This window comes from Typopeltis vanoorti, chromosome 2 (genome assembly GCF_054136105.1).
Source record: "Typopeltis vanoorti isolate ZY-2024b chromosome 2, IOZ_Tvanoo_1.0, whole genome shotgun sequence".
Taxonomy (NCBI): Eukaryota; Metazoa; Arthropoda; class Arachnida; order Uropygi; family Thelyphonidae; genus Typopeltis; species Typopeltis vanoorti.
The window spans coordinates 38801455-38814665 of NC_143550.1; the positions used below are offsets into that span (position 1 = coordinate 38801455).

General features: G+C 34.4%; 1 protein-coding gene across 1 annotated transcript in view; it reads left to right on the forward strand.

The window, feature by feature from the left end:
- Positions 1-1141: 1141 nt before the first annotated feature.
- Rpn5 (regulatory particle non-ATPase 5) overlaps positions 1142-13211 on the forward strand; it is a 100990-nt gene continuing 88920 nt past the window's right edge. Inside the window, exon 1 of the mRNA XM_090404413.1 lies at positions 1142-1497. Within this exon, the coding sequence (XP_090260539.1) occupies positions 1393-1497 (105 nt within the window). The 5' untranslated portion in view covers positions 1142-1392. The remainder of the gene's footprint in view (positions 1498-13211) is intronic.

Genomic DNA, 13211 nt, shown 5'->3' on the forward strand with positions numbered 1-13211 from the left:
ATCATTAGCTCTTTCAAAAATAATGGAATATGGACCTGACTCAATAAAGATCTACACAGATTGCTCCAAAAATCCAAATGGCAATTCTGGGAGTGGCATACTCATCTATTGCTTTCAAACTATAGAACTAAAACAACTAACAATATTGGATGCAACTCATACCATGTAGAATTAATAGCCATCAACACAGCACTGCAACATTGGGATAAACAAAACCCAAAGGAGTTTATATTTTTCACAGATTACTTAACAGCTATTAAGAACTGCTATACTAGCCATCAAGAAATACTTAGAGACATAACAAAAAAAACATAAACAAACTACAGAAGGATTCCGTGATGATTTTCTAATGGATTCCATCCAATGTGGGATTAAAGGGAAATGAACTGCAGATGAAGTAGCAAAAATGGCTGCAAATCTGTGGCATCAAGTGATACCACAGATTTTAATCTTTTTAAAACTACCCAAAAAGAAAACATTAAAAGAACGATTCTCCAAAACATGACTCACCACTGGTATTCAGCAGAAAAACCAGGAGCTACAATCAACTCCAATCCTAATCACTGTGGCACTACCATGATCTTTTGCCTCAAGACTGGTCACACCAGAGCAATCAAGTTTAGCAATGGCATAAAGGTCTTCACTATCTGCAAAATCTTTAAAAACGAGGAAGCATCGCCAATGCATTTAGTTAATTGTATGAATATTTCCACATGTGAACTTTATGACAACCCAGAAAAGGTGCTGTATAAAATACATGAATTTGACCTCTATGATCTGGAGTAATAACACCATGGGATAATTAAAAAAAGAAGGGAAAAAAAAGGTTTTTGTTTGTTGTTGTTGTTCTTGTGGTTTGTTTGTTTGTTTTATGTAACTGTGTTAAACAAATAATATCTTTTCCATATCCTTATTCCTCACACTTTTAAAAAATAATGCTGTGCTTATTTATTTCTAAAAGGATATCATTGCACAAACACAATTATCAGACAACTAGATGATTACTCTTTTAAATTGCGATTGTCCAGAATTTTGAACATTTAAATAGAAGACAAAACAGATGCCAATTTTAAATGCAAGTAAATCCAGGTGTTATTTACACTAGCGACCTCTTTATTTCTGCTGATGGACAAATTGTGCTATTTCATGGCGACATGCTTATTTCGTGGAGTCGGATAATGTTATATCAGCCTATTGGACTAATGGTGTTAATATATATATGAATTAAAAATAAGCTCTCTGAATATTTATTATTTCTATTTATTGTCCAGTGGGAGTCATTAATTTGTTATAATTGACTATCTCCTATCTAATAATAACGTTTTTATATTTTTGAATTTGGTGACCGGTTGTTTACTTTTTTTTCTGTAAAGTTTTCGAAAAGTCATTAATATGGCGTCTGAAGCTTTTACGGATTCAGGTAGAATCCTGAAGATGGAAGTAGATTACTGTGCAACGGTTGATGAAAAATTGCCGATATGCGAAAAACTTCAAAAGGTTTGTGGCCATGCATTTATGAAGTTGAATTTGATACGATTTCCAATTTTTTTTTTTTTTTTTTCAAAAATTATTACATTAACTTTCCTGCAATCAAGAACTTATCGACGGTGAAGAGAGGGATTTATATAATATGCAGAGAAACATTTATTATAGATTATAGAATCATATTGATTCATTCAAATCATATTGAACCTTAAACTCATCCATACTCCTAGCTTTCACTCAAGTTCAGGCAATGGATTTGACTCGTACATAAACAAAAAAAAAAAATATGCTTTTCAATTTCATATTACCCCCACATTTCTCTGTCTCTGGCCTGGAAGCTCCAGTCGTTTCTGTTGACTGTAGTTCATCTCTCCACCTTGGTGGTCTACCAGGTCTTCTTGAGCCTTCTTGTACTTACCATTCTGTATACATTTTTGTCCAGTGGTTGTCACCCTGTCTTGCAATGTGTCCTGCCTATTTCCTTTTTTTTTTTTTTTTTAATTTCTTTAATGATGTTTTTTGACCCTGTTTCTTTCCTTATATCCATGTTTTTTACTTTTTATATCTAACATTGATCTCTCCATGTTTCTCTGTGCAATTAATTTATTTTCCAGTCTTCTTGTGATGCTCCAAGTTTCTTCTCCATATGTTATAGCTAGTATGATGCACTGTTCTTTGTTCAGTGTTATTATTATACAGGTATCTCCATCAAGTCAGAAGACTTTATTATTATTATTATTCAGGCCTCCATCAAGTCAGAAAATTTGATGTATATGACAGAGGTACATGACAATACCTGTCATATACCTCTCCTTAAATTCATTCACTGATAAAACACGATGATGGTAAATTTTACTATCGAGATTGAAAATAATAACTCCCTTTTTAGACACTTGTCACACATCTTCCCTCAGGCTGCCTTTCATTAATGGTCTACTGCAAACCCACACACCACACACACACAGGCTAATACGTACGTAAAAATTCATACTACCATCCAACTAAGCATCATCTATATTTATATGTTCACTGGGCATCCACAGATGCCGTATGGTCAATCCGATGCTCGGTGATGTGCCACACCAGGCATCGCCATGTAGTCCTGTTGTTTGCTTTTCTGGAGGCCTCAACTCTCTGAAGATCAGTCACTCCACACACACACACACACCATTCATCCATCTCATTGATGGTCTTCTCCTTCCTCTTTTTCCAGGAACTTTACTTTCTATTACTGTTCTGAGAAGTCCTCCTTCCATCCTTTCAATGTGTCCAAAATAATTTAACTTTCTTCAGTCAATATCCTTACGGAGCCTTAAAGTAGTACTGATCTTTTCTAACACCCATTCATTTGTACGCCTTTCAGTATATGATATCCTCAACTGTCTGTAACATTCGATAAAATCTGTAAAATATCTGAAAGTCTATAAAATATCTAAAGCAGATATCCATTTCTTATCTGAACTCTTTAGGTTACAGGTCTTACATCCATAAGTCGCTGTTGGAAAAACAACTGCATCCAAAATCCTCAATTTTGTTCCCATGGAGATAGATCCATCCTTCCAGATTTTAGACAGTCTCTGACTGTTGTTTTAGCCATTCCTAACCTTCTGATATCTTCTGAGCAGCACTTCTTCACATTAATAATGGATCCCAGATACTCAGACTTGCTGGCTTCCTCAATTCTTTCTCCATTAAGGCACACCTGTTTCTCAAGAGCTTCCCTGTTTGTATTTCCTTTGCATCATCAACACTCTCAAACACAGGGTCCTAAAAATTTGATCCAGTGAGCAGGTGCTGAAGATAGAATATGAAATCATTAGCCAAACGTTTATCAAAAATGGCTACAACAACAACAAAAAAAAAAAAAAAACCTTCACAAAGATCTTCCATAATAATACCATTAAAATCAAAAAAAAAAAAAAAAAAAAGATTACAAGAATGCCATAGCCATACCATACATTAGGGGAATATCAGGAAAAATAGAACATTACATGAATACAACATTAAGGCAACCTTCAAACTCCAGCAAAATTAAGAAGTATACTCAGCTCACTCAGAGATCCCCTCCCTTTACCTTGCCCACCCCCAGGGTTTACAAAATTCAGTGCACCTGCAACATAGGGTGCACCATCCCAATAATAAAAGATGAACATAAATTCCACACGAAATTCCTCCACTATGGTAAAACAGGTCTATCAGACTACATACTTCAAACATGTCACAGAATCATCAGGAAAGGTACAAAGTCGCTACACTGCACCAAAACTTGGTTTGAAAGAAAGTTCAGAGAAGCCCCTGGGATGCTGAAAGATCATCCGAATCTTAACAAAAATTATGGATTAATCATTCCAAGAATCAGGATCCATCTGCAATCTATATTGCATCCAGAATATAGCAGAATCCCATCACAAAAAAATTCTAATATGAAATATCTAAAGCAGATATCCATTTATAGACTTGGAGATGTTTAATGTAGTTCAGCTATAAAACTTTATTTTATTTAGTTTTCTTTTAGTATTATGATCTGTTTATTAGTATACTGATATGTATAAAAAAGTATTTTATTTTATTAATTTATATTTTTGCATATATTTTATCTATTATTTTTTTTCCACCAGAGGAAAGGCTGGAGCAAACAAAGCATTTAGATTTATCTTACTTTTGTGTAGTGGAATGCAACTTGTATTCTGTTCATATGTTTTCCTGATGATGACCTTGATGTAGAGGTTGAAACGTGGAGGGTTTTTCTTTATTTTCTTCATTATAGTAAAGTAATTACTCCAACATGTGTATTTGTCTCATAAATTCTTCAGTATTGATAATTGCACCTGTTTATTTGTAAATATGATTTTATTTATTTTGCTGGATAAAGACTGCCTCTGTATACCTAATATCTGTCACAAAGGCAAAATATCATTATCTTAATAAGAGTACTTACTAAGTTACCTGAGTTCAAATCCTATCTATGGCATGAAGAACCTTTATTAGGTCTTTTCAATTAAAGGTGTTAGTGTTGTACGGATGTGGAAATTTTTTTTCTCTCTCTGAAACTCAGTTTTTCAGCCCTCGAACAAGCAAGCTGACCCCATGAATGAACACATGTATTTACAGACATAAAATACTCACCCTTAGGGGATGCAGCAGACAAGCAGCAAGCTGGCTGCATTAATTGCTTAAAACTCCTAATATAGGGATTCAACCTGTCGTGGATGAACTGGAATTGGATGGAGAGTTTAGTGCTTCTGTATTTTTAAGAAGCATGTGGTGATCTGAAGATGCTGGATTGAATCCAGTGAAATGCTAGCTGACTTACTCAACTTTTATATTATTTATGCTGTTGTAATATTGTTATTAATGAGAGTTAAGAAATTTAGTTAATCTTGATCCTAGAAATTTTTATTACTGACCCTCCTCTTGAACTAATTCTTTTTGTCATTCTCTCTCTCTGCAATCTACTTTATCATCTTTCTTAGTTCACCTTCATCCTCATTTATAAATGCTAAATTGCATTGCCTTGATGTCTTTGACTCTAATTGAGAAGGCCATCATCAATGCTTAGAAATTTACAATCTAATCATAATTACCAGCATAATTTCTGCTTCTGTTCATTCTATAGTGGTGTTTCTCAAAAAATATTTTCGTCCAAATTACAGCATGCTTTTGCTTATTTATACAATTACTTATTCCTCTTCAGGGCCTCGACCATGAATCTCCATCTGACTCTTTTGTGCTTTTCTCTTTATCTGTATCCAGATCTTTCCAATCTTTCTGAGGTCTTCTCCTCTCCACCAGCTCATCCTTGGTCTACCTCTCTTCTTTCCTTGCAGATTACACTCTAATGCTTATCTGACTTTGCCATTTTCTGGTTTTCTTAGTACATGTCCTATCCATCTCCATTTTCTCTGATTGATATCATACATTATTGGTTTTTGTTTAGTTTTATGCCATAGCGCTTTATTTGTGGAATTCTTAAACATTTATTTACAAAGTTTTGTACTTTTTTCCTAATTGCTTTTGTTTTTTGTCCATGATTCTGATGCATAGAGTAAAACTGACTTGATATTTGTATTAAATAATCTGCTCTGGTTTTTTTTAAGCCTATTTGCTTTGATCTTCATATTTTCCTTGACATGTTAAAAATTATCTGTGCTCTCTGTATCTTAGATTTTATATTGTCATGCAATTTATTGTTTATAGGCATGCCAATGGTACCTTTAAATATTAGACTTATCTCTACATGTTAATATGTTCTTCAATAACCAAGTAATCTTATGGACTACCTTAGCAAACTTAGCAATATATCCTCTAAACTTTTATTCTCTGTTTACCACTACCCCTAAATCTCTAGCTTCGTTTGTTTCCTGGAGCACAGTGCCATCAATGTGATACATGGCTTGTAATCTGTTTTTCCCAAAATGCATAACTTTACATTTTTTCCACATTAAACTGATACCCATTATCTTTTTGCCATATTGACAGCCTATTTAAATCATCTCTCCACATTGCCTTAATTATTACTCTACCTAATTTCACATCATCAGCAAACAACTAAGTATTTCCTTTCAGGTACAGCAATGTTCCCAGCACTGAACCTTGTGGCACACCACTAGTCACCTGTTTTCACCTCGATTCTGCCTCTTCATATAACAATTTTTGATATCTGTCCAGCAACCACCCTTTTATCCACTTAACCAGTATCATGTCCATCCCTCATTTGTTCTAATTTGCATAACACAATTCCATTCAGTATTCTGTCAAATGCTTTTGCAAAATCATCATGTAGCCATTTCCTCTATCCAACTCAGCTGTTACTCTATTATAAAAAGTTAGTAAATTACTAAGGCATGACTGGCCCTTCACAATGCCATGTTGTCCCTCATACAGTGTCATATTTTTATCTATCCATTCTTCAGTTCTCTTTTTGACCAATTTTTCTAGTACTTATACCACCATGCTTCAGATACTGATTGGTCTATAATTTGCTATTGCAGTTTTAGAACCTCTCTTATGCAAGGGAATTATATCCTAAGAACCTCCAATTCATCCACCTCTGTTCTGACATCAGTGTCTGTCACATATGTTAAAGCAGTAGCCTTACTAGGATGATATACCCTTGCAAAGTGGTTACTCAGTAACTCGACTATTTTATCTGTCACCTCTTTACCATCATCCCTCATTAAGGTTAATCTTCCATAGTCATTCTTCCTGTTGCTTGCCACATAACCAAAGAACTCTTTGGGATTTCCTTTGGCCTATTTGGCTACATTCTTCTCATAATCTGATTTTGCCTTCCTTGCCATGCTGGTCATCTTTCTTGCCTCAGCCTTGTACTGTTCATGAGTTTGCTGGTCACTTTCTCTTTATATACCCTCAGCATTTTCTTCTTCTACTACTACCTGATTAACTCTCCTTACCTTAGGTATACAATTTAATATTGCTTCCTCTAGATAACCATTAACTATATCTCATGCACTACTAACATCCTTACCCTGCAGTGTTTATGCCATGGTACAGATTTAAATTTCTTCATAATCACTTGCCTTGTAGTTCCACATTCCCCATGTTTTGCAATCTCTCAAGTCAAGGCCGCATGGTCACTTTCACCAATTGGAGGCAGTGTGGTCACCTTGGTTATTGATGGTTCTTCTGATCCTGTGACCAGGTATAATACTCTCCCACCCCTAGTCCTCCCCCCACCACGTGCTGCCCAAGTAATTCTCTCTTAGTAGGTGTATAAATTCTGATTCCTTCCTGCATGTGATCTTTCTTCCTTCCAGTTTATATCTCCATAGTTGAAGTTCCCCACAATGATCACTCGACTTATGTTCATTGTACTCATTTGGCAATGCATGTCTTCCAGATCATCTGTGGAACTTCTTAGCCTATAGCAACAACCAACTGTATATTTTGTTTTACTGGCCTTAATCTCACACCAGACTGCTTGAAATGAACAGCCACCCTCTCACCTATCTCCTATTCTTTTTGGCTGCAATTCATCTGCTATCATCAGCAGTATCTCTCCCCCTATCCTGTCTTTTCTATCTTCCCTGAAAATACTAAACCCTTCACATTCTATCCCTGTAACTACATTATCTGCTGTTAGCCAAGTCTCACTAATGCCTATAACTTTTGGTAACAGTGCACTAACCAATGCCAGAAACTCTTCCCTCTTGTTCCTGATACCTCTGACATTAGTATATAGAAACTGCAGCATCCCTTTATGCCCCCATCATCTTTTCTTTCTGAATTGATTATCTATTCAGTATTTTTGCTTGAGAGACTAGATTCCTCACTTGGTCATTCTCACACTCACTTGTTTCATGGTGACCTTCACACAAACTCTTGCTTCCACTCTAATTGCTTAAGTTTCCCTGAATTTGTGCTTCAACATGCTTGGTGATCAAAGTTCTCTCTAGACACCTAACACCAAAACCATTTATATGTAGTCCATCAGTATTGTACAAATCCTTCTTTTCATCAAACACAGACTAGAGATCCACAAATTCTACATAATTTCTTCTGCACAATCTACGTATAGACTCGTTGGCTAAAGTTTCCTCAGTTCACCTCTGTCATAGCATGATAGGAGACTTAAAATCTTCACCTTCTCGCTCTTCAGTTTTGCCTCTTCTAACAACTCCTTTACATCCTCTCTCATAGAATACTTCTCCCCACTCAAATCATTTGTACCAACCAAGACAATAATTTTTTAATTCAACTTACCTTTTTGCATCCGAATGGCATTGCTAATATCATGAATTTTTGCACCTAGAAAACACAGTTTTGTTACACTTTCATTAAGTACTCTTTTCATCATTGAGCCTGCACACATAATTTTCTCTTTAACTTGCTTTTCTTGTTTTTTTCAGTTGGTCTTTATTATTCTTTATTTCTTCAGACAGCCTGCTTCCTTTTTTTTTCAGACCCACTAATCTCTTGCTGCTTCTGCAATTTTTCAGTTTCGTGCTTCTTTTCTTTATTAATGGCCATTTATTAAACACAATTTCTTTATTAATGGCCATTTTATTCTTCTCTGTTTCCATGGCTGCACGTTCGACATTAATAACATAATTTTCCATCCTAGTGTCGGTATTGTCCCTGATAGTAATATTTGCTGCATTCTCTTCACCAACTTCCCCTTTGAAACACTTAATACACACTCTCTCCCTCCAGTTTCAATTTCCTTCCACATATCTTTTAATTTTCTTGACAAATACATTTCTCACACACATTGCACTGAATAAAATCACCTGACGATGTTTGTCAACACATTGGTGTCATCGCGACAATATCTTATTTAAACAAACAAAAAAACGTTTATTTACAAACTAACTAGCTCAGTCCATCTCACACCTGTTTAAAACAAAACCTGCAACCTGCTTCCTTTCACATACCCTTTAATTTTCTTGACGAATACATTTCACACATACTGCACTGAATAAAATTTTTCAGATTCAAATCACCTGACAATGTGGTCTTTGCCTCCATTGTTTGTCCATGCATTGGTGCCATGTCGACAATATCTTATTTAAACAAAAAAACGTTTACTTACAAACTAACTAGTTCAGTCAATCCCACACTTGTTTAAAACAAAACCTGCAATAAGTGAACCTAATATTCTCAAATAAAATACGAAAAAGTTACTTATTCTTCAGAAGTGATAATCCCACTATACACATATAATATGGCCATTTTATGTTTTTATTTATTTATATTATTTATGTTTTATTATTTTTGTCTTCATGTGTTGTTGTGTATGTGATAGTAAAAATATATCATCTGCCAAATCCAGCTCATGTAAATTTCTGTCAAATTCCACTGTATTCCTTTTGTGTTTTTCATGGCATTTCTCATAACCCAGTCTACAATGATAAGAAATATCGTTGGGGAGAGAATGCAGCCTTGTCTAATTCCTGTTTTAATTTTAAACTTTTCTGAAAGTTCTCCATTGTGTTTTAATTTGTATTAACTATGTTGATAATTTTATATGGTATACCATAATAGGACATTAATTTCCATATTGCTTCTCTGTCAAAAGCTTTTTTGAAATCAACAAAGTTGATATAAAGATTTGACTGCCATTCTATTCACTGTTTTATTATTTTTAGTGTTGCTATTTGATCTATACATGACCTATTGGCTCTAAATTCTGCTTGTGTTTCTCTTAGCTTTTGGTCTATTTCTTTTTTTTATTCTTTCTAATATTGTTCTTGTTAGTATTTTTCTTGATTTTAATCATGATATTCCTCTCCAATTATTGCAATCAGTTAAATCTCTTTTTTTTAATATATTTTTTTAATATTTTTATTTTTATTTTATTTTATTTTTTGTTATTAGTAACCCACTATTCCATTCATCTGGCTTTTCTTCCTGCTTTGGTTAAGAAATGGATAGAGTATATTCACCCTTAAATCTATATCTGCTTTTAATACAACATATGGTGTACCAGCTGCTTTTCCATTTTTACATTCTTTTAGTGTTTTTTGTATTTCCTTTTTTTTTTTTTCTTTGTTGTCTATTTTTAACATTTTTTCTTTTCTTTCTGGTATTTGAATTTCTTTTTCAGGTTTTTCTCTATTCATTATCTCTTTGAAGTATTCTACCGATCTTTCTATTTTCTTTTTATTATTGCTTATTTTATTTCTCCTTGTTTGTCTTTAATAATGTCTCCTCTTCTTGCCTGTTCTTGTAATATTATATAATATTTTAGTATCACCTCTATTTAAGTTGCAATTTTAGCCTCATTTATTAGGTCTTCAATAAACTGTTATCTTTTCTTGCATTATTCTTAATCTCTATGTATTTCTTTATATTTCTCTTGTAAGCTTCTGTTATTCTTATCTTGTATTGTATTTTTTCTCAGTTTCTTTTCTTTCACCAATTTTGAGTTTTGTGTGTAAACATATCCATTCTTTGTCTTTTCTTCTATACACTCCTAGTATTTTTTTCTGCCACTTTATATTTTTAATACCTGTCCATATTTCTTTGTTTCTGAATTCTTCAACAATTCAATGATTTGTTCTGTCTTGTCTAAGAACTTCATATCTGTTTTTAAATTATACTGCATATTTTCTTTTAGTTTCCATATTTTTTAGTTTGTTTGTTATACATTCTATTTTTTTCTATTACTTTCTTTGTGTTCATTATTTCTCCTATTACTAAAAAATGATCTGTATAAGTATCTGCTTCTCTCATTGATCTCACTTTCAAAAGAGATCCTCTCCATTTTCTTTGTATCATTATATGATCAATTTGGTTATGTTTTTCTATCTGGTGCTCTCCACATTATGTATATTTTTGTGCTTAAAGATGGATTCTCCTATTACTAATTCATTTGCCATGCAGAAATACAGTAACATCTCTTCATTTTCATTTTCTATACCTTCTTTTCTCATTATCATTTCCATTATCATTTCTCAACCTATATGATCATTTCCTATTTTATATTTTAGCATTTAGATTCCCCATTACTATAATTATATCTCTAGGATTTATGTCATTTTTTTTTTTTTTTTTAATAATATATAAAATTCATATTTTCTTTTTCATCTGTATTATTAGTTGGTGCATTTGTAATTGTCACTTTATAGAATCTTGAGTTAAATGTTGCTCGTATGCATCTTTCATTATGGTTCCCATTCTATCATTGTAGCTCTTGCTTTACTAGACATCATTATTGCCATTCCTTTTGCATGTATACTATCCTCATCTTTGTTTCCAGCATATATTATTGTTTCTTCACTAAACTGGATCAATCCCTGTCCATTTAGTCTTGTCTCACTTATTCCCAATATTTCAATTTTGTAGTTCTTTTATTTCTTTGACTATATTGCCTGCTTTTGATGTTTCATACATAGTCCTCACATTCCAACATCCAATTCGTATTGTTTTTTTTTTTTTTTTTTTAGCTCCAAATAGTTTGTCTCCTTTGGTTTTTGTGGCTTGTCTGAATTTTCCATTGTATTCCTCAATTATCTAGTTTCTCCATAAGAGCATTTGCTATTGGATGTCATTCGGAACAGTTTGTCTCCATTTAGTATTACATTTTGGTCATTTAATTCTGTGGTCCTGGTTTCCATAGCAAAGTACTTTTTTATAAGGATGGGTTCCTTCCTTTCCGTGTGATGGTACAGTCCCCCCCCTTTTTTTTTTTTTGCGGGAATGTGCAGCACCATCTGAGCCCCCCCCCCCCCCCCCAAATTTTATCCAGGCTCCGGAACCGGCATAAGCTGACGAGTCAGGCCTATGGCCGGGTCAATATTCCTGGCTTTAATCCGCGTTTTCAGAAGACAGTTTGCCTGCTTGCAGGATGAAAAACCCCAGATAAACTGGCGGAAAAAACCCTGCTGTCCATGCCCAAGACCAGCTAACTTGGCTATGGCTGAGGAAGTTCCTCAAGTTCCTCGCGTTGTCGACGGGAATCGAACCTAGGACACTCCTTCCCCAGGCATATGGTTGCGAAGCGCAAAGCCACTAGGCTAACCGCGCAGACAAGGATGGGTTGCTAGCCCTTCACTCAACCCTCACCTATTTACCTGCGCTTGGGACCAGGACCAGCATCATGTGGCATAGCCACATCATGGCTGGCTTATTTATACAATTAAATCTGTATAAAAGCTTGCCACTAATCATCATGAGCAATTTTCTGTCCACTCTGGATGAAGACTCCTCCAAAGTCCTCCATTCATTGCTATCTTGAGCCTTTCTGTGTCACTGCACTGAGTTCCTGCCATCTCTCTCTCTTTTATCTCATCTTCCCATTATCTCTTTGGTCTTCCTGTAGCTCTCTTTCCATCCTCAGAATACCATTTTGATATCAACTTGGTTCATTTTTGAAGATCATATTGCCTCTTGCAATATGACCTCCCCTTTGCTATTTGGATCTTTTAATGGCTATTATAATGTCTCTCATCCTAGTCTGAGCTCTGATTCAAGTATTGCCTTTTTATCCAGAAAAAGTAATACTGAGCAATGATCTGTCTATTTCCTCTGGGTAATCCTCAACTTGTTGGTCAATCTTTTAGTCAAAGTCCATGTTTCACTTCCATATGTCATGACCAGAAGTATACAACTGTCAGATATTGTTCTTTTAAAGTAGATTGGGATGTTTCCTTTGAGTGCTTCACAGTGTTTTCCAAACACTTCCCAACTAAGTTGAATTCTACATATAATTTCTTCGTTACAGTTGCCCTCTACTGTGATCTTTTGTCCTAGGTAAGCATGGAGGTTACTATATCAATAAAAAATAATGTATTGATTATGCATTATTTTTTTTGTCCTTGTTTATATGTAATCCTTTATTTTTACTTTCTGCATTCAATTCAGTGATCATTTGTTGAAATTCTGCAGAGTTTCCTAAAAGAACAGTGTCATCAGCAAATCATAGGTGATTTAGTTCTTTCCAATCTCGGTTTTTAAAAAAATTCTTCTAGGGCTGCTATAAATAATTTAGGTAAAATGGCATCTCCTTGGCCAACTTAATCTTTATGTAATATTAGTTTGTTTTGCTGCAAATGCCAAACTAAAGCATCGCCAGTCAACTACCACTAATATGACAATTTTTACATCAAGTACTGTGGACTGTTTAGTTTAACATGATTGTTTATGTGGCATTGAGAGCCTCACCTAGAATCATGATTAATATAAATGGTGTGCATGCATGAGGTGCAATGTTGGTCTAGTTAAGTAGTCACCAGTAGAGTTATACACTGTTCAGTTTAGCTATT